The sequence below is a fragment of the Aquarana catesbeiana genome, linkage group LG04 (assembly GCF_042186555.1).
Source record: "Aquarana catesbeiana isolate 2022-GZ linkage group LG04, ASM4218655v1, whole genome shotgun sequence".
Taxonomy (NCBI): Eukaryota; Metazoa; Chordata; class Amphibia; order Anura; family Ranidae; genus Aquarana; species Aquarana catesbeiana.
Window position 1 is genome coordinate 611,842,608 of NC_133327.1, and position 25,044 is coordinate 611,867,651.

A 25,044-nucleotide genomic window follows, 5' to 3' on the forward strand; every position below is an offset into this window, starting at 1 on the left:
TAAAGGTTATGTGTAAAGTGTATCTACACCCAAAAATGATAAAATAGTTACATATTGCATTTTACAGGTCTGTAGATGTAGTGGTTTTGGTAGTTTCCCTTATTTGGGCTAAGAACATTTTCAGCAAGTATGGCACATACCCAGTGATCTTTCCAAAAATGCCATATCCTTGTCACTTTCTGTGAACTCAAAAGACTATTTTGTAAAGTACTAGTCCCATCAATCTACCATGTAATGGAGATAAATAAAAGGAGACATGATTAAAGTTCAGCCCTTGTGACAACTATAGATACCAGCACCAACAAAAATACTACTGTGGATGGAATACCACAGAAATCATAGATATCAGTGTTTCTCAACCTTTTTTTACTCGAGGCAACCTTTAAAATTATGGACAGTCTCAAGACACCCCATTCTAAAATGTAAAAATAGCTTTACATAACGCAGCAACATCCACACATGTAGGACACCCAGTATTAGAGGTGATTTATTCTTCCAAAGCAAATACACTTTTGCACACTGGTACTGACTAGTATTCCAATGTTTCTCTTTTCCCTCAATTTCTCTCCATTAGCCAACTAATGTCACCCCAGTGCTGAGGGAGAGGGGCACAGGAGGGTCAAACAAGGATGTTGTGGAGGCAGCAGACATCCTCCTTGTTAACTGATGTCCTCCTTACTAACTGATGAAGTCATTGGTTGTTAGGATGCTAGAAAGTCGTAGAGGTGCATCATGAAAACCCATGGCTTTGTGTAACTAAAAGGCAGGCTCGATCCACCTGCTGGCTTTTATACAATTTTTGATCAATTTTTAGGCATTTTGCCAAGGCACCCCGGAAGAAACCCCAAAGCATCCTGGTTGACAAAGGCTGATATATGCCATGTAACATAAAAAAAACATATGTTATATATACTTTACACAACAGAGAGCACTCCATGCTGAAGAGGAGAGATTTCTCAGAGGTGTGAGAGAACCCGGGATGTCTGAAGATCCCCTATTGAGAGTCCAAGGATTGGGCCCATGCACTAGGATACTGCAACTGAAAAGGCTGAGAGCCAGGAGAACTGGGAGAGCCAAGAGTGCCAGGAGAGCTGGAAAAGCTGAATGAATACAGAGGTGTAATATAGTCTGAGGAACTGACCAGAAGCCAAAGGACCCGGTTTGGGACCTAAGCAGCGGCACTGAGAGAGCCAGGCAACTCTGTAGGAAGCTGGCGTTAGCCAGTCTTCACCAGAGCTCCTGATGGTGGGGATGGGTTTTGCGGTCCTCAGGTTCACCCCACCAGGGAGTGATCAAGCTGGGGTCCAGTAGCAGATGTAGCCGGTAGGGCTCAAGGGAAAGCGTTGTCAGTAAACAAGCCAAAAGGTTGGTAACAAGTGGTTGCAGGTTGGGATCAAGCAGAAGTACAGTTGAGGAACAAGACAATGGTTGGTAATGAGTGGTAATGAAGATACAGACACCAGCAGGAGTGTTAGGAGAAAGATATCATCTAAATAAGCAACAACAGGCATAACAACAGGACGTTACATATGTAGCACCCTCTAGCTGGTGGCTAGGCCTGTTTGTTTTCATTCTTGGCTCGGGGTGGCCCAGGGAGAGGTGAGTGACTGACAGGTGGCATCACCATCACTCCCCTTTCCTTTTAGAAAGTCCTGGAAGGAGAGGAGGGGAGAAGAGGTGGAGATGCCTGAGGTATCTGAGGGAGCCTTGACCAATCCCCAACTTAGATTGGCAGTGGGCAACAACCATCTTGATCATCATTCAGAAGGCAAGTGTATCTGCCTCTGTCATAGAAATTAAGCCCCCACTGAGCTATGCAATATATATGACCTAAAGGGAGACCTCCTTAAATGCCTGTGGTCAGCCCAGCTGGGGAGGAGTTGTCGGGTGGAAGAGCTGGAGTGAGAGGGTGTGGAGGCTGTCAGGCCTACGGGGAGTGCCCCAGTCTGGGGAGGGGGGTCAACTGTGGGCTGGGGCTCAGGTGCATCTGGGAGGAGTGAGGAGATCCCGGGAACCAAAGGCACATGAGAGAGCAGGAGAAAGGACAGCAGAAGAGAACACTCTAAGAGTCTCCAGGAGGACTACAGGTCGCAGCAAAGAGGGCTGGTGAGTGAGCACAGTCAGGAGGACTGGGAGATTGCAGTTTGAGAGATGGGTGCAGAACCAGTGGAGAGAGGACTGTGGAGAAGGGCAATGAAAAGAGGTCTTTGCAGCCAAGCTGGCTGGCAGGGCCCGAAGAAAGCTATCTGGGAGTGGTAGCTGAGCAGAGGACAGCTAGCACCTAAACCATTCTACACCACAGGGGCCCATGGCCCCCGCCGGCAAAAGGCAGTTCATTGAGGCCTGTCTGGAGTAGTGTCAGGCCTACCCACGTGGTGCTAGCTAGTCCGGAGGAGTGATAGTCTGCAGCAAGGAAAGTGCTGGTGAAGGAAAAGTCTGCAGCAAGTGAAGTCCTGGAGGAGGAACAGTGTGCAGCAAGTGAAGTGCTGAAGAGGAGATTGAGGTGGATGTACAGGGAGTGTACATAGTAGTCCCAATTGATGATCTAGAATTCACAATTGATTGTCCTGCAACTTGCAATTGATGATCTGCAATTCACAATTGTTTGTTCTGAAATTGTGGGCATCCTATAATTCTCTAATACACATCCAAGTTCAATCCCCTCAATAAAACAAAACAAGCTAAGGACTGGTCTGTGTTACTGAGTGACTGTAAGATGGACGTTGAGCTGGGCAGGGTGATGGGTGAACTACAACTTTCAGCAACCCCTACAGGGACATGGCTACACATAGTTAAATAGTTAGTCAGGTTGAAAATAGAGACAAGTCCATTTAGTTCAACCAAAAATAAAAATACAATCCCATAAACGCAATCCTTCACCCACAGTTGATCCAGAGGAAGGCGAATAACCCCAGCAAAGCATGCTCCAATTAGCTACAGCAGGGGAATAAATTCCTTCCTGATTCCCCGAGAGGCAATCGGATTTTCCCTGGATCAAGTTTACCTATAAATGTTAGTACCCAGTTATATTATGTACATTTAGAAAAGAATCCAGGCCTTTTTAAAAGCAATCTACTGAGCTTGCCAGAACCACCTCTGGAGGTAGACTATTCCACATTTTCACAACTCTTATGCCGCGTACACACGATAGGACATTCTGACAACAAAATCCATGTTTTTTTCCAACGGATGTTGGCTCAAACTTGTCTTGCATGCACACGGTCACACAACGGATTTTGTTGTCAGAAAATTTGAGATCCAGATGTCAAATTTTGTTTGTCCGAAATTCCGACGGAAAATGTCCGATGGAGCCTACACAGGGTCGGAATTTCCGACAACAAGCTCCCATCAAACATTTGTTGTCAGAAATTCCGACCATGTGTACGCGGCATAACTGTGAAGAAACCTTTCTGTATTTGGAGATAAAATCTTTTTTCCTTTAGACGTAAAGAGTGCCCCCTTGTCCTCTGTGATGACCTTAAAGTGAATAACTCAACACCAAGTTCACTATATGGACCACTTATGTATTTGTACATGTTGATGTACAAGAGGGAGATTCAGTTCCTCTATTCTTTCCTCATAGCTGAGCTCCTCCATGCCTCTTATCAGTTTGGTTGCCCTTCTCTGCACTTTCTCCAGTTCCCTGATATCCTTTTTGTGAGCTGGTGCCCAAAACTGAACTGCATATTCCAGATGGGGTCTTACTAATGATTTGTACAGGGGCAAAATTATATCTCTATCTCTGGAGTCCATACCTCTCTTAATACAAGAAAGGAAACCACAGCTTGGAATTGCATGCTATTATTGAGCTCCCCCCTAGTATGTATGATGCATGCATATTCTTAGCCCCCAAGTGCATAACTTTTATCAATATTAAACCTCATTTGCCACTTAGTTGTCCAATTAGAAGTTGGCTTGTAATTTGGAAACATCCTGTAAGGACGTTATTCCACTGCATAGCTTAGTCTCATCTGCAGTGACATAAATGTTGCTTTTAATCCCAGACCCTATATCATTTATAAAGATATTAAAAAGTAAGGGTCCCAGCACTGAACCTTGGGGTACACCACTGATAACCTTAGACCATTGAGAGTAAGAGTCATTAACTACTACTCTCTGAATTCTGTCTTTTAGCCAGTTTTCTATCCATTTACAAATTGATCTTTCCAAGCCTGTAGACTATACCTTACACATGAGCCATGTGTGGGGAACTGCGTCAAACGCTTTAGCAAAATCCAGGTATACCACGTCCACAGCTACCCCTCTGCCCAAGGTTTTACTCACCTCCTCATAAAAAGAAATCAGGTTTGTTTGACAACTTCTGTCTTTCATGAATCCATGCTGTCTGTTGCTTAAAATAATTTTCTCCAGCAAAAACTTGTCTATGTGGTCTTTTATTAAACTCTTTAGTATCTTCCCGACTATAGAAGTTAAACTAACAGGTCTATAGTTACTTGGTAAAGACTTTGATCCCTTTTCAAGTATGGGCACCACATTGGCCCTGCGCCAATCCAGTGGTAGCATTCTAGTCATTAACGAGTCCCTAAATATTAGAAACAATGGCCTTGAAATGACAGCTCAATTCCTTTAGGATCCGTGGGTGGATGCCATCTGGTCCAAGTGCTTTATCCACCTTTATTCTGTCTAAATATTTCTGGACCATATCGCTTTTGAGCCATTGTGGATTGTTTGGGGCTGTGTCACTACCACCCCCATTATGGACATAAGCTCCCCCATGCTCCTTTATATACAAAGAGCTGAAGAAAGTATTTAATAAACTTGCCTTCTCTTTGCCCCCAGTCACCCACTCTAGATTATTTTGTAAAGGGCCTACATGCTCAGACCTGTCCTTTTTACTAGTAATATATTTAAAGAATTTTTTGGGGTTTGCCCTACCATCTTTTGCAATCTGTTGTTTGTTTTGAATGTTTGTGTCCTTGATTTCCTTTTTACATATTCTGTTATATTCTTTGTAACATTTAAACGATGATAGGGTTCCTTCATTTTTATCTTTTTTTTAAAAGCTCTTTTTTTATTATTTATAGCCATTTTATTTTTAGCCTTTTAAACTTATTGCCCAATGGGAATATACTTTGCATTGAGTTTACATACTGTCACTTTGAAGAATTCACATTTCTGTTCACTGATGCCAATATTCGCTCTCAGGCTAAGTCCTGGAGAGCAGACCTCATCCTTGGAAAATTTGCTCCCTTAAAGTTACTGTAATGCCCCGTACACACGATCGGACTTTCCGACAACAAAACCGTGGATTTTTGTCCGAAGGTTGTTGGCTCAAACTTGTCTTACATACACACGGTCACACAAATGTAGGCCAACAATTCCGAACGTGAGAACACGGTGACGTACAACACGTACGACGAGCCAATAAAAAGGAAGTTCAATAGTCATGTGATATCTCCACTACGAACGCTAGTTTTACAAGACCGAGCGCTTCTGGCTCGTACTTGATTCCAAGCATGCGTGAACTTTTGTGAGTCGGACTTGTGTACACACGATCGGACTTTCCAACAACAAAGTTTTGTTAGCGGAAAATTTGAGAACCTGCTATCAAACATTTGTGGGCGGAAAATCAGACAGCAAATGTCCGATGGAGCATACACACGGTCGGACTTTCTGACAATAAGCTCACATCGAACATTTCCCATCGTAAAATATGACCGTGTGTACGTGGCATAAGTGTTTTTATCTTACCCGTATGTGTTTGTTGCTTACAACTACATTAAATGAAATCATGTTATGGTCACTGCTACCCAGATGTTCTTTTATAAGAATATTGGTAATAAGCTCTGCATGGTTTGAGATTACCAGGTCCAGCAGAGCATCATTCCTAGTTGGGGGCCTCAATAAACTGGACCATAAAATTGTCTTGTAATAGGTTTATAAATTTTTGCCCTTTAACTGTCCCAACAGTGCCATTACTCCTGTCAATTTCCGGGTAGTTAAAAATCCCCCCATTATTATCACTGTCCCAGCCCTTGCAGCCCTTTCCATCTGTGCAAGGAGCTGAGTCTCCACCTTCTCACTAACACTGGGAGGTCTATAACAAACTCCAATGACAATATTTGTAGTACGCACACCCATGTGCAGTTCCACCCATAATGCTCAAACTCATCACACTCTCCATCAACTAGGTCCTTTTTCACACTCGCTTTGAGATCACTTCTCACATAGAGACAGACACCACCACCCCTCCGTTTTACCCTGTCTTTCCAAAAGAGAGCAGAGCCAGGAATATTATTGGCCCAGTCATGAGAAGAATGAAGCCAAGATTCAGCAATACCAATTAGATCATAATTCTCCTCGTGCACCAGAGCTTCCAACTCACCTATTTTGCTTGGCAGACTTCTGGCATTGGTGAACAAACACTTTAATTCATTGTCACATTTTGCAAACATATGTTGCATATTTTTTTTTAAGTACAAATAGTACCATTTCCAATGGTTGATTGTAACATAGGAACCTTCATATCATTTGCCATAGCCCCCCCATCTTTCCCCCTTCCACCCTCCAATAGGGGTTGACCCCTGTCTGACCTGTCTGCCCCATTATAATCTAATTCACCCTCCCCCCACAATCCTAGTTTAAATACTTCTCCAGCCTTCCCATAAACCCCCTGCCTTTCCTGTGTTACGCTTGGCACAGGTAATATGTCAGAGAATATGATTTGGAGACTAGTTCTTTAAATTGGTTCTTAAGGAGCATCCACCTTCCATATATTCTGTCATTGGTTCCAACATGGACCAAGACAGCTGGATCATGCCCAGCCCCTCCCAGTAATTTATCAACCCGGTCCACCACATGCCGAACCCTGGCACCAGGGAGACAGCAAACCATTCGGTTGAGGCGATCCTGGCGACAAATTATTTTATCAGCCTACCTGCACTCCCCTCACCACCCCTACTAGATGGGCTGCTCCCCTGCCTGTTAGGGGGAACAGTGACATCTAGGGCTTGCCACCTCTGAGCTCGATACCCCCACACCTTCACCCAACTTGGCGAATCTGTTAGGGTGCTCAAACCCAGGGCTGGCCTTCCTTTTCTGTGAGCCCCTACCACTCCCTCTAACTGCATTAACCCATCTTCCTACCTGATAATCCTGACTTACCCCTCCACCCTACCCATTAACCCTACTAGCCACTTGCAAAGTGCAAAGGCATGGCTTATATAGGAGGTTCATGCAAGGAGCAAGGAATTCAAGGCTCACTACAAACAAGACAGAAAGTAAGGTTGTCCAAAAGATCAACCTGGAGCTGTCCAGAAGATGGCACAGTAAAAAAAACCTACTGCCTAATGCAACAGAGGGACTTGGTTTAGATCTCGGTCCTGACCCTAGTAGTACTGCATAGTTACAAGAATTGATAAGACATATGATGCCACACCATAAGAGCTTAATTACATATTTTATTTTAATTTCATAGTAGTGAACAATTTAATCACTTGCTGGCTTTCATCTTGCAGCATATTGCTTTCAATTTGTTGCAATTGAGTTGACTGCTGGCACTTAAGGACAAAAATGTAATATATTGAAGCTTATCAGTCTCTGTGGCTGGTGTGGTGGCTCCATTCATTACCTTGTTTCAGGCTTTTTCCTTTATTTTCACCTGCCAGTAACATATTTCCTGTTCTAGAGAAACAGCACCCACTAACCATACTGTACATATGGAGGAGAAGCATTGATGCCCTTGGAAGGGATGACAGTTAGAACTATAGAACAACCCCCTATCCCTGCTGCACATGGGGAGGTGTTTTGTAGTTCTAATATAATTCCTGATCACATTAATCAAGAAAACACTGTAGAGTGCACAGGACAGCAATGCAGACCTGGCAGACTCATCAGATATTTTTTCCACTTATTAAACAGGTATAATAAAATGGTTTCTGTGGTATATTTAACAGACTGAAAGAAAGTAAATAAGAAAGCCTCATTGTTAATCTTACATTTGCTTTAAATGGCTTACTTGCATAGGATTAAAATAACTAGGGATGAGCAAATCTCCCCGTGTTTGGTTTATGAACAGTGTTGCAAATTTTGCTTGAAGTTTGAAAACTTTCCAGTGAACCCCTTTGAAGTCAAAGGGGATGTGGGTTAGTGAGGGCAAAATTTGCTATTCAGTTTTAGCCATTTATAGGGCTAATTAGCAAGCTATTGTCAAAGAAGGGCCATGGGAAGCTGGGCACTGCCATTGGCGGCATATATATCGCACTCCCTCCCTTTTTTATAGAAAGAGGGCTGGGTTATCCATTCTTTCAAATTACTGGCTCTTGTGAGTCAGCTGACCAAGGACAACAGCTATGCACTGTATTATATGTTGCTCCTTATTGCTGGTGGCAAACCTTGAGAACTTTGTGAATCCTGAAGATTCGATTGTAGACCCATGGTGAACCTAAACCTCGTTCCTGAAAAAAACCCATGTGGTGGTCTTCGGTTACACAACTGAAATCCAGCCGTTTCATCCTCAAGCTAAAACATAAGTATGTGGCTAATAACAATCATTCAGTGTGGAAATTCAGAAAATCAGTGGGACTATGTTGTGGTTTTGCAGTTGTTTCCCCAACCTTTTCTAAAAAATCAATAAATAATAACATTATGTATGCCCACCAATTTTGACTGTATAGAATCTACAACACTACTGATTGTATAAAAAGCCAAACAAATGTTCTCATTCAAGTTCAACATCCGATTCTTCATAAACCAATGCACGGTCTGATCTTAAGTGCTTTGAATGCTTCACATTTAGGATGTCACCCATCTTGTTAAGCTCATCCAAGACCTGCAAGGCACACAGGAAATTATTTAAAGTGGTTGTAGACCTCTGAAATGATAAATGAACAAAACCTATCTTTCTTTAGTGTGTACTCACCTTAATCAAAAGCACCAAATGTGATTTCTAGCTTTTATCTACTCCCTTTGTTAGCTGCATGAGTCACTTCTGATGATTTATCCCAACACCAACCAATCCCAGTAGACAACACCCCCCAGCACACAGTAGGTGATTGACAGCTTCAGCTGTGCATGTTTCCTATGAGACTGTGTGTATGTGTGTCCACTCTTTCCAACTCCCCTCTCCGTACTGAGCAGTGTGTGGCATCAGATCTCTGTCTTCTGCCTCCTGAAGCTCAGAAATGCTGTGTAAACTGTGCACTTTGAAGGGCTGTAGAGGGGGAAATCTGCAGATAAACAGGTTCAACTTATGTGGGAGGATTTGTTTACTTCTGTGTATCAACTGAGGCTAGTCAATTCAGTTGGTATATGAGGTCTGTCCAGAAAAAGTTCAGCCATTGTTAAGAATGGTTTGCACAACATCGATGTAACTTGGCAGCCAAGGACAGTTGACTGGAATGCGCATGCATGAACAATGACAACTTCACTGTACTAGCCAGTGGGGGTTCTAGATGCTGTTGAGTGAGCATGTGTACTGTGTGGTCATCTCATTCAAATTGACTGAGCAAGTAGAGCAGTGAATCTGCATTAAATTTTATGTTACGTTTTACATAAAAGAATAATATGCGGTGCTCAACCACATAATAATAGACTCATGCAAAGTCCGTTCAAGATAGTGTGAATTGATTGAAAGTGATCCATGTTCTAGAAGGCCTGCAATAAGCAGAACACCTGAGAATATTTAACAAAAACAAAAAAAAGTTTTAGATTTCAAGAGGACAAATTTTGCTGAAATGGGGAAATTTCTAAAAAATGAATTGAAAGTTTGGAGTAAAATGACAGGAGTAAGTAATCAGTGGGCACTATTAAAGTCTACCACCCTGGAGGCAACTAGATTATATGTCAGGCAAGTTAGAATAAACGGGAGAAAAAAAACAATATGGTTCACTAAAGAGGTAAGTAGGATAGTAAAGGGAAAAAAATAGCATATAGAAGATTCAAGGAAACAGGAGTTGTAGCTGACAGAGAAGAGTATAAAAATAGACAAAATGAGGCCAGACATTATCAGTGCTGCCAAAGCACAGAAAGAGGAGGACATTTTCTAAATCTAAGGAAATAAAACCCTTTTTAGGTACATTAGTGATAGAAGGAAAAAATACAATGGGATCAGTAAAATGAAAACTGGGCACAACACTTATGTTGAGGGAGACCTGGATGCAGCAAACCATTTAAACAATTCCTATTGTTCGGTCTTCTCAGAAATAAATTGCACTAACAATAACAAGTTGGGGAATCGTATTGGTTCTAGTAATGATGGTTCATTTTTAGGATTTCTGGAGACAGAGGTAGCAGAGGAACTGGTTTGGTTAAAGCTTAATAAAGCAATGGGCCTGATGGTATTCATTCCTAGAGAACTTTGAGGTATAGTTGTTGGACCATTAACAGATCTTTTTAATCAATCTCTTCTAACAGGAGAAGTTTCCAATGATTGGCGGACAGCTAATATTGTACCGATCCACAAGGAGGACGGCAAGGTAGAAGCTGGTAATTACAGGCCAGTAAGTTTAACATCAGTTGAAGTCAAGTTAATGGAATCACTCCTGAAAAGAAGGATCATAGATCACTTAAAAATATAAAACTTACTGGGCCCAAAGCAGCATGAGGGCAGATCATGTCAGACTAATCAGATTGAATTTTTTGACTATGACCGATGTTTTGGACTAGGGTGGACATAACATATCTTGATTTCAGCAAGGCATTTGATACAGTTCCACATATTGATCTAATACAAAAGTTGTACTAGCTAGGACTTAACCTTTGGGTGGTTCAGTGGATATGCAGTTGGCTAAAGGATAGATACTAAAGTGTGGTTGTAAATGGGGTTCACCCAGAACAGAGACCAGTCACTAGAGGGGTACCACAAGGCTCTGTGTTAGATATATGTTAAATAGAACAGGACCTAAGTGATATAACTAAAGGTTTGTTGGGCAAGGTATGTCCTTTTGCTGATGACACTAATGTGTGTAATAGGGTTGATGTCCCTGGAGGTGTCTGTAACATGAAACATGATTTGGCATTGCTGGAAAATTGGTCAATGCAGTGGAGACTGCAGTTCAATGTTTCTAAATGTAAAGTAATGCATCTAGGGAAAAATAATGCCCTGAAAGAGTACAACATTGGGGGTACAGGGTTAGCCAGCACTACAGAGGAAATAGATTTGGAGGTACTTATTTCAGATAATTGCAAAATGAGCAAACAGTGTGACCAGGCAGTAGGAAAAGTGAATATAATTCTAGGATGCATCACTAGAGGGGTCAGCTAAAAGTATTCATAACCTTTTAAATTTCCACATTTTGTCATGTTACAACCAAAAATGTAAATGTATTTTATTGGGATTTTTTTTTTCAACAATTTTTACAAATAAATATGTGAAAAGTTTCACATGCATTTGTATTCAGCCCCCTTTACTCTGATACCCCTAACTAAAATCTAGTGGAACCAATTGCCTTCAGAAGTCACCTAATTAGTAAATAGTGTACACCTGTGTGTAATTTAATTTCAGTATAAATACAGCTGTTCTGTGAAGCCCTCAGAGGTTTGTTAGATAACCTTAGTGAACAAACAGCATCATGGAGGCCAATGAACAGTTCAGGGATAAGGTTGTGGAGAAATTTAAAGCAGGGCTAGGCTATAAAAAATATCCCAAGCTTTGAACCATCATCCGAAAAAACGTAAAGCGTATGGCACAACTGCAAACCTATGGCTGGCCACCTAAACTGACAGGCCAGGCAAGGAGAGCAATAATCAGAAAAGCAGCCAAGAGGCCCATGGTAACTCTGGAGGAGCTGCAGAGATCCACAGCTCAGGTGGGAGAATCTGTCCACAGGACAACTATTACCCATGCACTCCACAAATCTGGCCTTTATGAAAGAGTGGCAAGAAGAAAGCCATTGTTGAAAGAAAGCCATAAAAAGTCCCGTTTGCAGTTTGTGAGAAGCCATGTGGGGGACGCAGCAAACATGTGGAAGAAAGTACTCTGGTCAGATGAGACCAAAATTGAACTTTCTGGCCTAAAAGGAAAACGCTATATGTGGTGGAAAACTAACACTGCACATCACCCTGAACACACCATCCCCACCGTGAAACATGGTGGTGGCAGCATCATGTTGTGGGGATGCCTTTCTTCAGCAGGGACAGGGAAGCTGGTCAGAGTTGATGGGAAGATGGATGGAGCCAAATATAGGGCAATCCTAGAAGAAAACCTGTTAGAGTCTGCAAAAGACTTGAGACTGTGGTAGAGGTTCACTTTCCAGCAGGACAACTACCCTAAACATACAGCCAGAGCCACAATGGAATGGTTTAGATCAAAGCATATTCATGTGTTCGAGTGGCCCAGTCAAAGTCCAGACCTAAATCCAATTGAGAATCTGTGGCAAGACTTGAAAATTGCTGTTCACAGACGTTCTTCATCCAACCTGACAGAGCTTGAGCTATTTTGCAAAGAAGATTGGGCAAAAATGTTACTCTCTACATGTGCAAAGCTGGTAAAGACATCCACAAAAAGACTTGCAGCTGTAATTGCAGCAAAAAGTGGTTTGACAAAGTATTGACTCAGGGGGGCTGAATACAAACGCACGCCACACTTTTCACATATTTATTTGTAAAAAAAATTTTGAAAACCATTTATCATTTTCCTTCCACTTCACAATTATGTGCCACTTTGTGCTGGTCTATCACATAAAATACCAATAAAATACATTTACGTTTTTGGTATTAAAATGACAAGATGATGAAAAATTGTTTTTTTTTGTTAACAGCTTACCTGTAAAATCCTTTTCTTTGAAGTACATCACGGGACACAGAGCCATAGTAGTTACTATGTGGGTTATAGGCCACCTTCAGGTGATGGACACTGGCACACCCTAAGACAAAAAGTGCACTCCCTATATAACCCCTCCCACTACTGGGAGTACTTCAGTTTTGTAGCAAAGCAATACACGTATATACCAAAGAAGGGACCCCTGTGTCCAGTGATGTACTTCAAAGAAAAGGATTTTAAAGGTAAGCTGTTATAAAAATCCTATTTTCTTATCGTACATCACAGGACACAGAACCATGTGGGATGTCCCATAGCAATGCCAACTGAAGGGAGGGAGACACAAAATACTGCCTGCAGTACACTGCTCCCAAAGGCGATATCCTCATGACCTTTTACGTTACTTGATAGAATCTGATAAATGTATGTACTGAAGACCAAGTTGCGGCCTTACAAATCTGAGCCATGGAGGCTTGGTGATGCACTGCCCAAGAAGCACTAACAGCCCTGGTGAAGTGCACTTTAATATGAAAAGGAGGAATTTTCCTCTTTAAACCATAAGCTTGAACAATCACTTGACGAATCTATTTAGAAATAGTAGAGTTTGACGCTGCCTGTCCTCTTTTAGGACTGTCTGGCAACACAAACAAAACATCTGTTTTACGAATCTGAGCGGTCACTTTTAAATAGACCTTGACCACTCTCACCACATCAAGAGAATGTAGTGACCTCTCTTCCACAGAACGAGGTTCAGGAAAAAATGAAGGCAGAACAATATCCTGGTTTAAATGAAAACATGACACGGTAGGAATTTAGGATGAGGCCGCAATACAACCTTATCCTTATAAATAATCAAATATGGCTCTTTACAAGAAAGAGCAGCCAACTCTGATACTCTTCTTGCAGAAGATATGGCAACCAAGAAAAATATTTTCCTTGTCAAGAGGACTAAGGGAATATCTCGTATTGGCTCAAAAGGCTGTTTTTTTAATGCCAACAGGACTAAATTAAAGTCCCAAGGGTTCAGGGGTGGCCTGACTGGAGGATTAATCCATGTTACCCCCTGAATAAAATTACGAACCAGAGAGTGAGAAGCAAGTGGTCTTTGAAAAAACATTGATAGGGCCGACACCTGGCCTTTGATAGTACTCAGGGCCAGCTTAATTTCTAATCCCATCTGTAGGAATTCAACGATCTTACCTATGACATATTTCCTGGGGTACCAACCCCTGGATTCACACCAGGAGACATATGCCTTCCAGACTCTATAGTTTATGACTCTGGATGCCGGCTTTCTAGCATTAACCAAAGTAGTAACTACTGAAGATGACAACCCACGGTCTTTCAGAATGTGGGTCTCAATACCCAAACCGTTAAATTCAGCTTTTGTAAGGTAGGATGGAATACCAGACCTTGCGAGAGAAGGTCTGGCCACAGTGGTAGGGTCCAAGGGTCCCCTACCGCCATCTTTATGATCTCGGCAAACCAAGATCTCCTGGGCCATGCTGGGGCCACAAGAATCACCTCTTCCTTTCTTGCTTGATCCTGCAAAGAAGGCGCGGAAGCAGCAGAACCATAGGGAACGCATAGATCAGTGAAAAACTGATCCCATGAAAAAGCCAAGGCATCCCTTGTCCTTGACACAAAATTGTCGATCTTGTTGTTGAGCCTGGACGCAAACAGATCCACGTCCGGAACTCCCCATCTTTGACATATTGACAGCAAGATGTCGGGGTGAAGGGACCATTCTCCTGGAAACAATTAGTGGCGACTCAAGTAGTCTGCCTGCTAATTCTCTATTCCTGGAATGAAAATTTCTGATAGGCAAGGAATGTTGTTTTCTGCCCACGACTTCTCGTGCCCCCTTGGTGATTGATATAGGCCACTGCTGTGGCATTGTCGAATTGGATCCTGACAGGACAGTTCCGTAGTCTGAGCGTCCAGGCCTCTAGGTCCAGGCGTACTGCCCAAAGCTCTAGAATATTGATGGGCAAGTTCCTCTCTGATTTGGACCATTTCCCTTGGACAGACGCTTCTTTCAGAAGGCTGGCATCTCTTGTTACCACCTTCTAGGTGACTGGTAGAAAGGATCTTCCTTTTTGAAGATTCCTGGATATCAACCACCAATTGAGGCCCTGATGCACTTTGGGGGATAAACGCATTGGGAAGTCCAGAGCTTGGACCTTCTTGTTCCAAGTTGGCAGAATACTGTTTTGCAGCAGTCTTGAATGAAACTGTGCATAAGGAATGGCCTCGAAAGAAGCCACCAGAAGCCAAGTTGAATAGAAGGACTCTTCTTTGTTTTGACCAACTGAATCAGATCCTTTATGAAACCAATCCTTTCCTGGGGCAAAAACACTTTCTTTTGAACTGTATCTATGATCAGCCCCAAGTACTGCAATCTCCTTGATGGTTTTAAGGAGGATTTCTCTAGGTTGAGAATCCAACCTAGGTATTCTAGGTAGCTGACTGCGATGACCAAACTTTGGTTTAAGCCGGTTACCAGCTGATCTATCAAGGGTAGATCGTCCAAGTAGGCTAGTATCGTTATAACTTGAGCCCTTAACCTGGCTAAAGGAGGAGCCAGGACTTTTGTAAACACTCAAGGTGCAGTAGCTAGACCGAAAGGCAGAGCTACAAACTGAAAATGAAGATTTTCTATCTCGAAGCGTAGAAATTTCTGGTGAGTGGGGAAAATTGGCACATAGAGATAAGCATCCTTGATGTCGATTGACGCCATAAATTCTCCCCCTTGTAGGATGGAGACTACTGATCGGATTGACTCCATGCGAAAGGAACAAATATCCAAAAACTGGTTTAGATCTTTGAGATCTAAAATGGGTCTGACATCCCCATTTGGTTTTGGAACCGTGAAAGGTTTGAATAAAACCCTAATCCTTGCTCTTCCAAGGGGACCACCGATATCACTCTTTGAGACAAGAGATGATCCAAAGCTAGAAAGAGAGACTTCTTTTTCACTGGATCTCTGGGAACATTTGATCTGAGAAAACGAGGAGATGGGAATTCTCAGAACTCTAGTTTGTAACCTAGAGAAATTGAGGAAGCCACCCATCTGTCTTGACATTGTTCCTGCCAGACCCTTGAAAACTGCAGAAGCCTTCCCCCCACCCGAGAGAGCAGGGGCGCCCCTTCATAAGGAGTCTTTAGTATTTTGTTTTGTGGGTTTCCTCCCCCAGACCGTCTTTTGGCTCTGGGTCTGACCCTGAGGTTTACCTCTTGAACCTGACGGTGGAGGCCTTCGTGACTGCCTGGAGGCTGATGCCCCTGGCACTGGAGAAGAAGCACGTTTAAAATAAAAATGCTTAAACTTCTTCTTAACTGGTAAAAGGGAACTTTTCCCATTAGAAATTCTTTGAATATACTTATCTAGATCGTCTCCAAATAACCGTTCACCATGAAATGGGAAACTGGCCAAGAGCTTTTTGCATGGCACTTCGCTGAGTAATTTTTCAACCATAGGATTCTACGCACATGTACCAGCCCTAGCATGAGCCGTGAGGCCTGGAGAATAGAATTCATAGCATCTACTGTAAAACACAACGCTTCTGATGTACTGGCCAAATTCTGGGCCTGCTGATCAGGAATAACCTTGAGTACCTCTATAAACTGGTCCTTTAAGGACTGAGATACTCCGGTTGCTACCAGCGCAGGCTGAACGACTGAACCTGCGAGCGAAATATAGTTTTTAAAAGGGAATTCCAACTTCTTATCTGTTGGATCCTTTAGCATATGAGCATTGTCTACTGGACAAATCAGGTTTTTGTTTACAGAGAATATAGCAGCGTCAATTGCTGGAATTCCCCATTTCCACATTAGAACTCTTCCTCCATAGGATAAAGTATTGAAAACTTTTTTGGAGGGAAAAACTGTTTATCTGGGTGCTCCCATTCAGAATAAATTAGCTTTCTTAGCCATGAATGGATAGGAAAGGCATGAACAGATTGGGGAGGCTTTAGTGAACCCAAACCAGAGGTGGGCTCATCGACTGACTGCGTTACTGGCAGTAAAAATGTGGAGTGGACCAATTCAGTGAGAGCAACAACCTTTCCTGCGAACTTCCGCATTAGGCTCTTCGGAAGAGGAGACATCAGCCTCTTCCTGGTCCTTTGAGAGAAATTCGTCCTCTCTCACCCCTTGTTCCTCAGCATGAGGGTCCTGAGCAATGAACGGGGATCTGCTATGCTTAGTCCCAATCTGAAATGTGATTAAAGCATCATTTTTTTGCTCCAAACTTAACATGGTTGAAGAAAAAACCTCCTTAGTAATATACGCAGGGGCTGCAGTGTTAAGAGCAGCTGTAACACTTGCCCCTCTTGATGGCTCATTCTGACCAGCCATATTACTCTCAGGGGAGGATGCCTTTTTTTTTGGGATGGTTCTAGGCTGCCGTGTGACTATAGTCCTTCTAGAGCCCTTTTTTGAGGTGTTTTTAACCCCCCTTCCGACCATAGCCCGATGCACAAAGCAGAGGTACTACCAGAAGGAATGCATCCACTGCTTGAGCAATAGTCAAGCTCTGCTGCTGCTATTAATGCTCAGCCTGATGCAGTAGTAAATGTGTCAAAAGGAATGCCTGTGTTACCAAAAACCTCTTGCATGCCACCTTTGCTCTTGTGTCCTTCCAAAGCTTGCAACAGCAACATTGGTGCCTTTTAAAACACACCTTCCCGCGCTGGGCTTTGGAGGACGCCAATGCCAGGCTAAGCCCCACCCCCCGTTGCCTACGGCCCTTCCTCTTTCTTTTTGAAAAAGAGTTTTTCCCCCGTGAGCGCAGGCTCTGATCCCATGGGATCAGCCGGGAGAGAGGCAGTAATGGCAAAGGGGGGGCCTGGAAGCCGCTGAGCGGTCTGCCGTTAGCGCGCCCTTTTTTATTTTATAAGCGCTTCTTCCCCAGGAAGAGGGGAAGAAAAAACAGCACAGTGGGGCGTCTGGTGGGGAGGTAAGACCCCCCCAGACTTACCGGAGGTCTGCTGCCAGCCGGAGGAAGAGAAAACTGCTGTTTCCTGGACACATCGTGAGCTCTCTGAGAAGCAAGAGACGGTAACTGCTCTATACAGCCCCCCGTGGTGACACATAGGCATGACAACATTTACTAAATTAAAGGGGACATTCATAAGAAAAATCTTTAAAAATTTCTTAAAAGATACCACTTACCTTTCCCGCCACTGGTTTTCTGTGGTAAACCAACAGACCCAATCTTCACCCTTCACGGTGGGTTCCGTTAAACCTTCAGGAGCTGGGGATCCTCGAGGAAACCCACAATCCTGGACCTGTAATAGCACCACCGCCAGTAAAACTTTATGGCCTTAATACCAAAAAGTACTGGATCCCGGGGTCCAGCTCTCTAAAAGAGAAGCGTTACAGGCAAGACCTCGTTTCTTCGGATACGAGGCCCGGGTACCATTCAATTCGGCCAAAAAGACACTTTGACTGGATTTGGCTGCATGGCTAGCCCCAGCAAGGATTGCTCCAGTGGAGCTCAGCCCAGCACATCTTTACTCGTGACCAACACCTTAGACACTGGCGAAAAAACTGAGGTACTCCCAGTAGTGGGAGGGGTTATATAGGGAGTGCACTTTTTGTCTTAGGACGTGCCAGTGTCCATAACATGAAGGTGGCCTATAACCCACATAGTAACTACTATGGCTCTGTGTCCCGTGATGTGCTATAAGAAATTTCAAGGGGTATGAATACTTTTTCAAGGCACTGTATATCATTAGTGAGACCTCATTTAGAATACTGCGTCCAGTTCTGGAGACTTCACTTACAGAAAGTTATTGATAAAATAGAATGAGTCCAGAGACGGGTAACTAAAATGGTGAAAGGTTTGGGGGATAAATCATATCGAGAGCTACTTCACAAACTTAAAGTGGTTGTAAAGGCAGAAGGTTTTTTTATCTTAATACATTCTATGCTGTCAATCAAAGTCAGTTAGCCACTGAGGAGAGAGAGGGGGCGGGGCCGAAGAGCGGCTCTGTGTCTGAATAGACACACAGAGCTGCGGCTCAGGTGCCGCCGGAGCAAGCTGCTTGCTGTGGGGGCACTCGACAGGAGGGAGGGGCCAGAGACCCGAGAAGAGGACGATCCAGACTGCTCTGTGCAAAACCACTGCACAGAGCAGGTAAGTATAAGATGTTTGTTATTTTTAAAGAAAAAAACAGGACTTTAATATGTACAGTCTGGAGGAAAGAAGGGAAAGCGGAGACATGATTGAAACCTTTAAATATATCAAGGGGGTGAATAGGGTTCAGGAAGGCAGTTTTTTCAATATGAAACCAAAATTAAGAACACGGGGGGACATGACCTCAAACTAACTGAAGGAAAGTTCAAAACAAATCTTTAAAAAGTATTATTTTACTGAAAGGGTAGTTGATGCTTGGAATAAACTACCGGCAGAGGCAGTGAGACAGTCAACAGTAAATGACTTCAAACATGCTTGGGACAAACATAGATCTATAGTCAGACAATAAAGTTAATACAGATTATTTACTTTATCATTTTTTATTTCTTATTACCCCTAAACCCTGCATTCTAAGTGCAAAACACTTCTGATCCCTTGCATTCCGAGTGCAACACACCCCTAAACCCTGCATTCTGAGCACAACGCACCCCTAAACCCTGCATTCTGAGTGCAATGCACCCCTAAACCCTGCATTCTGAGCACAACACACTCCTGATCACCTCCATTCTGAGCGCAATTCACTCCTAAACCCTGCATTCTGAGCGCAATGCACCCTTAAACCCAGCATTCTGAGCGCAACGCACTCCTGATCCCCTGCATCCTGAGCACAATGCACCCCTAAACCCTGCATTCTGAGCACAACGTACTCCTGATCCCCTGCATTGTGAGCGCAACACACCTCTAAACCCTGCATTCTGAGCGCAACGCACCCCTAAACCCTGCATTATGAGTGCACTGAACTCCGGATCCCCTGCAATCTGAGTGCAACGCACTCCTGATGCCCTGCATTCTGAGCGTGTTGCACTCCTGATCCCTGATTTTCTGAGTGCAACACACTCCTGATCCCTGCATTCTGAGAGCAACACACTCCTGAACCCTGCATTCTGACCGCAACGCACTCCTGAACCCTGCATTCTGAGTGCAGCACACTCCTGATCCCTGCATTCTGAGCATAATACACTGGTGAACCCTGCATTCTCTGCATAACGCACTCCTAAACCCTGCACTCTCTTGTAATACTTATTTTTGTTCTGAGTAAAAATATTATATAAAAAAAAAAAATAGAGAGACACTGTGCCCGGTGATCTTTGTCAGTTAAAGCAATGCATGGCAAAAAATGGCCTGGTCAGGAAGTGGGTAACACCTTCCGGGGCTGAAGTGGTTAACAGAAACACCAATACATACTCTTATTGCACAACAAAGGAACATTCTAAGAAAAGTATAACACTGCTCAGACTGTGGATAAGAGAATCCCCATGGGTGCTGTTCCCGGCTCACCACCGTCAATGATAATTGAAGAAAAAGAAGATTGACCACACACTATAGAGGGAAAAACTTCTGTAGAATGTATTAATTTTTACATTTTTTGATTTTCTCCAGACAATTATTTTTTGGGGGGTTTTTATTATGTCATATGTGTTTATATATATATATATATATATATATATATATATATATATATATATATATATATATATATATATACATTCATGTATATTTCTTTATACAGTATGCCTCACTTTTCACTCTATTTTCATTTTTTCATTATGTCAGTCTTTTTAAAGTTTAGTTATTTGTACACTCTGTGATTTAATGATTTTAGCTGGTGTGTTTAAAGAGGAGTTCCACCCGAGGTCCATTAAAAAAAAAAAAAAAAATTAAAAGTCAGCAGCTACAAATACTGCATCTGCTGACTTTTAATTGGACACTTACCTGTCCCAGGGTCCAGCGATGCGGGGGATCGAAGCCCCGCTCGTCTCCCCCTCCGTTCAGCGGCGCCGGCATTGCAACTGTGGGCGCCGGGCTGTGGCTGTGTAATGGGTCCCAGATGATTGACAGGAGGGAGGGAGCAGAGCTGAGCCCTTCCTGTGCCGAGGGGGAAGTGATGTCACCAGCCCAGGCACTGGAAGAGGCAGACTAAGCGGAACCACCTAGCAACAGGCATTTAGAGGTAAGTAAAAAAAAAAAAAATATCCAAATGTTTTTTTGTATTTTTTTTAGGATTTTTCATGTAGTTTTTATTTTTTGGGTGGAACCCCACTTTAATTGCTATACTTGTTGGTCAGCCAATTAAACTGAGTTGTTTTTGTTGCATCGCCTTCGGGTGTAGAATTTAAATAGCTGAGGTTTAGGGCTACATTTTGTTGTGAACAAGCACAAGTCACCCGTGTGAAACGTGTCAACGTATGTTCCTGTAACGTCTTATAGAATTGTGACAATAAAGAATACATTCTACAGAAGTTTTCCCTCTATGGTGTGCGGCCAGTCTTCTTTTTCTTCAACAATCAACAAAGGTACATCATGATAAAATACAAAAATATGAAAATGATATAATATTAGGTTGGGTTCACACGGAGTGGATCCTTTGGACGAACTCTGCTAGCTCAGCGGGGGATCGCTCCGTTAATAAGCGTTGAGCAGGTGGATGACAGGTCCACCTCTGCTCACTGTGCAGGGACGGACCTATCAGAGCCCCGCTGTTCTCTATGGGGAGATCGGATGAAAACGGACAGCCTATCTGTTTTCATCCAATCCCCTGGACTGATGGCGGACATATCGTCATCTGTCTGTTTTGAGCGCATCCTGTCGGATCGGATGGCAGGCGGGTGTCAGCAGACACATCTCCGCTGACATCCGCCTGCCCATAGAAGTCAATGGGTGGCCCGCTAGAATCCGCCTGAAAAATGGACAGGCGGATCGTGTGAAAGGGGCCTTATACCCAAGCCTTTGTTAGAGGGAGAAGGGGGAGAGTTTGGGACCTGCAGGCATCGGTATATATGGGGGTTCCCCATGGCCCTTTGGGTAGCTTGCCTCCTTTGATCTCTTCCTTCCCTTCTCCCCCCCATATTGGTATGGGGTGGGGGTGAGAATCTTAATGCAATGTGGGGGTATTTACTAAAGGCAAATCCACTTTGCACTACAAGTGCACTTGGAAGTGCAGTCACTGTAAATCCAAGGGGGACATGCAAGGAAAATAAAAAACAGCATTTTAGCTTGCACATGATTGGATGATAAAATCAGCAGAGCTTCCCCTCATTTCAGATATACCCCTCAGATTTACAGCGACTGCACTTCCAAGTGCACTTTCAGTGCACTTTCAAGCGCACTTGCAGTGCACTTGTAGTGCAAAGTGGATTTGCCTTTAGTAAATAACCCCCAATGGGTGGTGGCATAACCACCAACTAACTATTTCAAATGTGGTTGCTGACAATTTGTTATCTTACTTATATTGCATAAATTTATAAAGTTTATATCGGTGGCTCCTGACAAAGAGCATAATGTCTAAGAAATACGTTGAGCTGCAGACTATTATGCGCAAACATACTGCAGTACTAATGCTGACCTCTTTTTATATTTTTGCATTTTTTCATAATGTAACCTTTGTTGTGCAATAAGAGTATATATATTGGTGTTTCTTTTAAACAAATCTGAACAACAACAATGTGTTTTAACAGTAAAACGTATGCTGTGCCTTATAAAGTCCCATGCCAATACCATAGTGTAATTTCGTTGACCGTTCTAATTCAGGGATGTGGCACTTAAAATTCACAAATGTATGATTTGGCTTAGTATACAGCACTGTGTAATATGTCTGTGCCCTATAAATTAGAATAATCACAGTAAAGCTCACAAATGTTTTTGGGTGTACTGTTTCTGAGTTTCTACTGATCTAATGACAGTCAACTATGCAGGTAAGGCTTTTCTTTTTCATCAAGAACAGAATGAATTAATAAATCTGCTAGGAAATACATTTACTGTATAAATCTATGTAGATTTTATGAGTAGAAATTATACCTTGTCTAACATTTCCTTTGTATGTGCTGCAGAAATGCAAAATCTGACTCTGGCTTCAGTTATGGGTGTTGCTGGGAAACCGACTATGACAACAGCGATTTTCTTCTTCAGCATATGTCGCGCAAAGGCCCTGTGAATGAAACAAAGGAAGAAATAATTATCAACATCTCCAGAATCTTTTTATTTTATTCAGGCAAACCTGAACAAACAATGTGAAACAGCATGCTGACATTTAGTCTAATAAAAGAGTGTGAAAACATGTTGGTGCATGTCAGTGATCAGAGCTGTGCTGCAGCTTCTATAGCAGTTGGGAACATTTAAAGGGTAAGTTCACCTTTGCATAAAAAATTAAACCATGAATTAGCTCACAGCACCCTCCCCAAACCCCAGGCCCCTTGCTGCACTTATCTAAAATGATCACCTTCTCCCGTCCCCTACCCCAACCGAAGTACTAATCAGCACGCTTAAAAGTTTCACTATACAGACCTTAGGCTGTGTACCATAATAGTGCATATAATGAGAGGTTATCATTGGTCAACAAGGTCACGTGACCACTCTGAACAATGGGAAATACTTCTTTTTTCTTCTGCAATGCTCAGGCAAATTCAGATGAAATTCCCATTGGCTGCAGTCCCCACTCTGTCCACCACTGCCATCTCCTCCATTGCTTTTTTCAGCTTCGTGCGAACACACAGAGGAGTTACACCCTGGTCTATTTTTGGAATGCCGAGAGTGAGTCAATATGTACTCTGCTTGGCACATGCACTGCGCAGTGTACATTGGAAGTAAACAATTGCTAGCAGCGTGGAGGGGAAAGTCTTTTGGCAAAAGAAAGTTTGCATGTCTCTTTTGCCAAAAAAACTCTGACTGGCAGCTATTTTTTATACTTTCACAAGCTTGGTTAAGAAAACAATTCAAGAAGCAAAGCACTACTTGCCAAGTCTTATTACTTATAACCAGTTAGAATTCACTTTTCTGAAGAACAGCAAGTACAAGATGGATACTGATTGATTGGTAACTGCACTTTGCACTTACATCTTTGCTTCTTGCACTGTTAAATTAAATAACCCCATAACAATTTTTCGAAAAAAAATGAATAGCTGTGTTTCTAAAATTGCATTTTCATTATGAAATCAGAATATTTTAAAGTATTGTTTACAAGAATTATCCTAGAACTAGGAGTTCCACAATTAATATTTTGCAAAGGAGTATAGTATATTGAGTGACACTGAACAACGTGAAAACAGCATTATAGTGCTTACCCTACTTTGCTTGGCATGTACATGAGTACAGGGACAACAGGAGAATCTTCATTGCCGTAGGTAATTAGATTTAATTCACGCAGCCTCCGTCTGAAGTATGTGGTATTGTGTGCCAACTGATTCACTCTCTTCTGTCCTACAATATGTGCATTCCCACTTGTCATGTAAGATATACAGTCTGTTCATTATTACACTGAGAAAACATCCTTATTGTATTAGAGAATTAAAGTGGTTGTTAAGCCACTCTAACATGTATACACCATCAGCACTGCTTCCTATTGCAGTGTCCCACTCTGTGTGTGATTTATAAAAATAAATGCTGCAAATACCTCATTTCACTGCCGAGATTGTGATCACATGACTGGCCAGCTTTCTCCCTTCCTGCTTTGAGAGATGCAGTGGGCGGGGCTGAGATTCCTCTGCTGATGTCAGTCTGGAGGGGCGAAGGAGAGAGCTGGCTGGTTGTGTGATCACAATCTTGGCTCTTAAATTAGGTATTTACAGCATTTATATTTATAAATCATTCACAGAGGGGGACACTGCAATAGGAGGCAGTGCTGATGGTGTATACAGGTTAGTGTTATGAGAGCAGCAGGAGGGGGGAGGGGCGGCTCACACACAGACAGAGAAGGGAGGGGGGAGGAGGACACAGGAGCAGAGAGGAGAGCAGATAGCAGGCTGCTGATGGCGGAGGCAGGTAAACCGGCCACAGCGTCAGGAATCAGCAGTCATTATACACCGTGGTCAGTTTACAGAGGGGTGGGGAGAAACTGGCAGGATCAGCCAGGTTTTTTAGGTTTTACAGGGGGCCAAATGACACAGGACAAGCACTGTGTCATATAACATGCTTTAAAGGAGCATTTTTTTTTTGGGGGGGTTAACAAACGCTTTAAGGAAACTGATTCCTCAATTTCTGAAAAGTAGAATTTAAAAAATTTGCCTTAAAGTAGAACTTTAGGATTTTTCTTTTTTAATTTTTGATAGAGTAATGGAGGGTCATAACCCCTGTAAGTTTATTTTTTGCCATATGTGTCCCATTGGGGAGATTTCTCTTCACTTCCTGTCCC

The 25,044-nt window shown here is 42.8% G+C and overlaps 1 protein-coding gene across 3 annotated transcripts in view; it reads right to left on the reverse strand.

Moving 5' to 3' along the window:
* Positions 1-7,401: 7,401 nt before the first annotated feature.
* The window catches only part of LOC141140774 (serine palmitoyltransferase 3-like), a 129,147-nt gene continuing 111,504 nt past the window's right edge, over positions 7,402-25,044 (reverse strand). For 2 of the 3 annotated variants that reach the window (XM_073628261.1, XM_073628263.1), the window contains 3 exons: positions 23,978-24,113; positions 22,716-22,845; positions 7,402-8,791 (listed from right to left, as the gene is read on the reverse strand). In XM_073628261.1, the coding sequence (XP_073484362.1) occupies positions 8,681-8,791; positions 22,716-22,845; positions 23,978-24,113 (377 nt within the window). In that variant the 3' untranslated portion in view covers positions 7,402-8,680. The remainder of the gene's footprint in view (positions 8,792-22,715; positions 22,846-23,977; positions 24,114-25,044) is intronic. The other variant, XR_012243998.1, reaches the window with a different exon arrangement.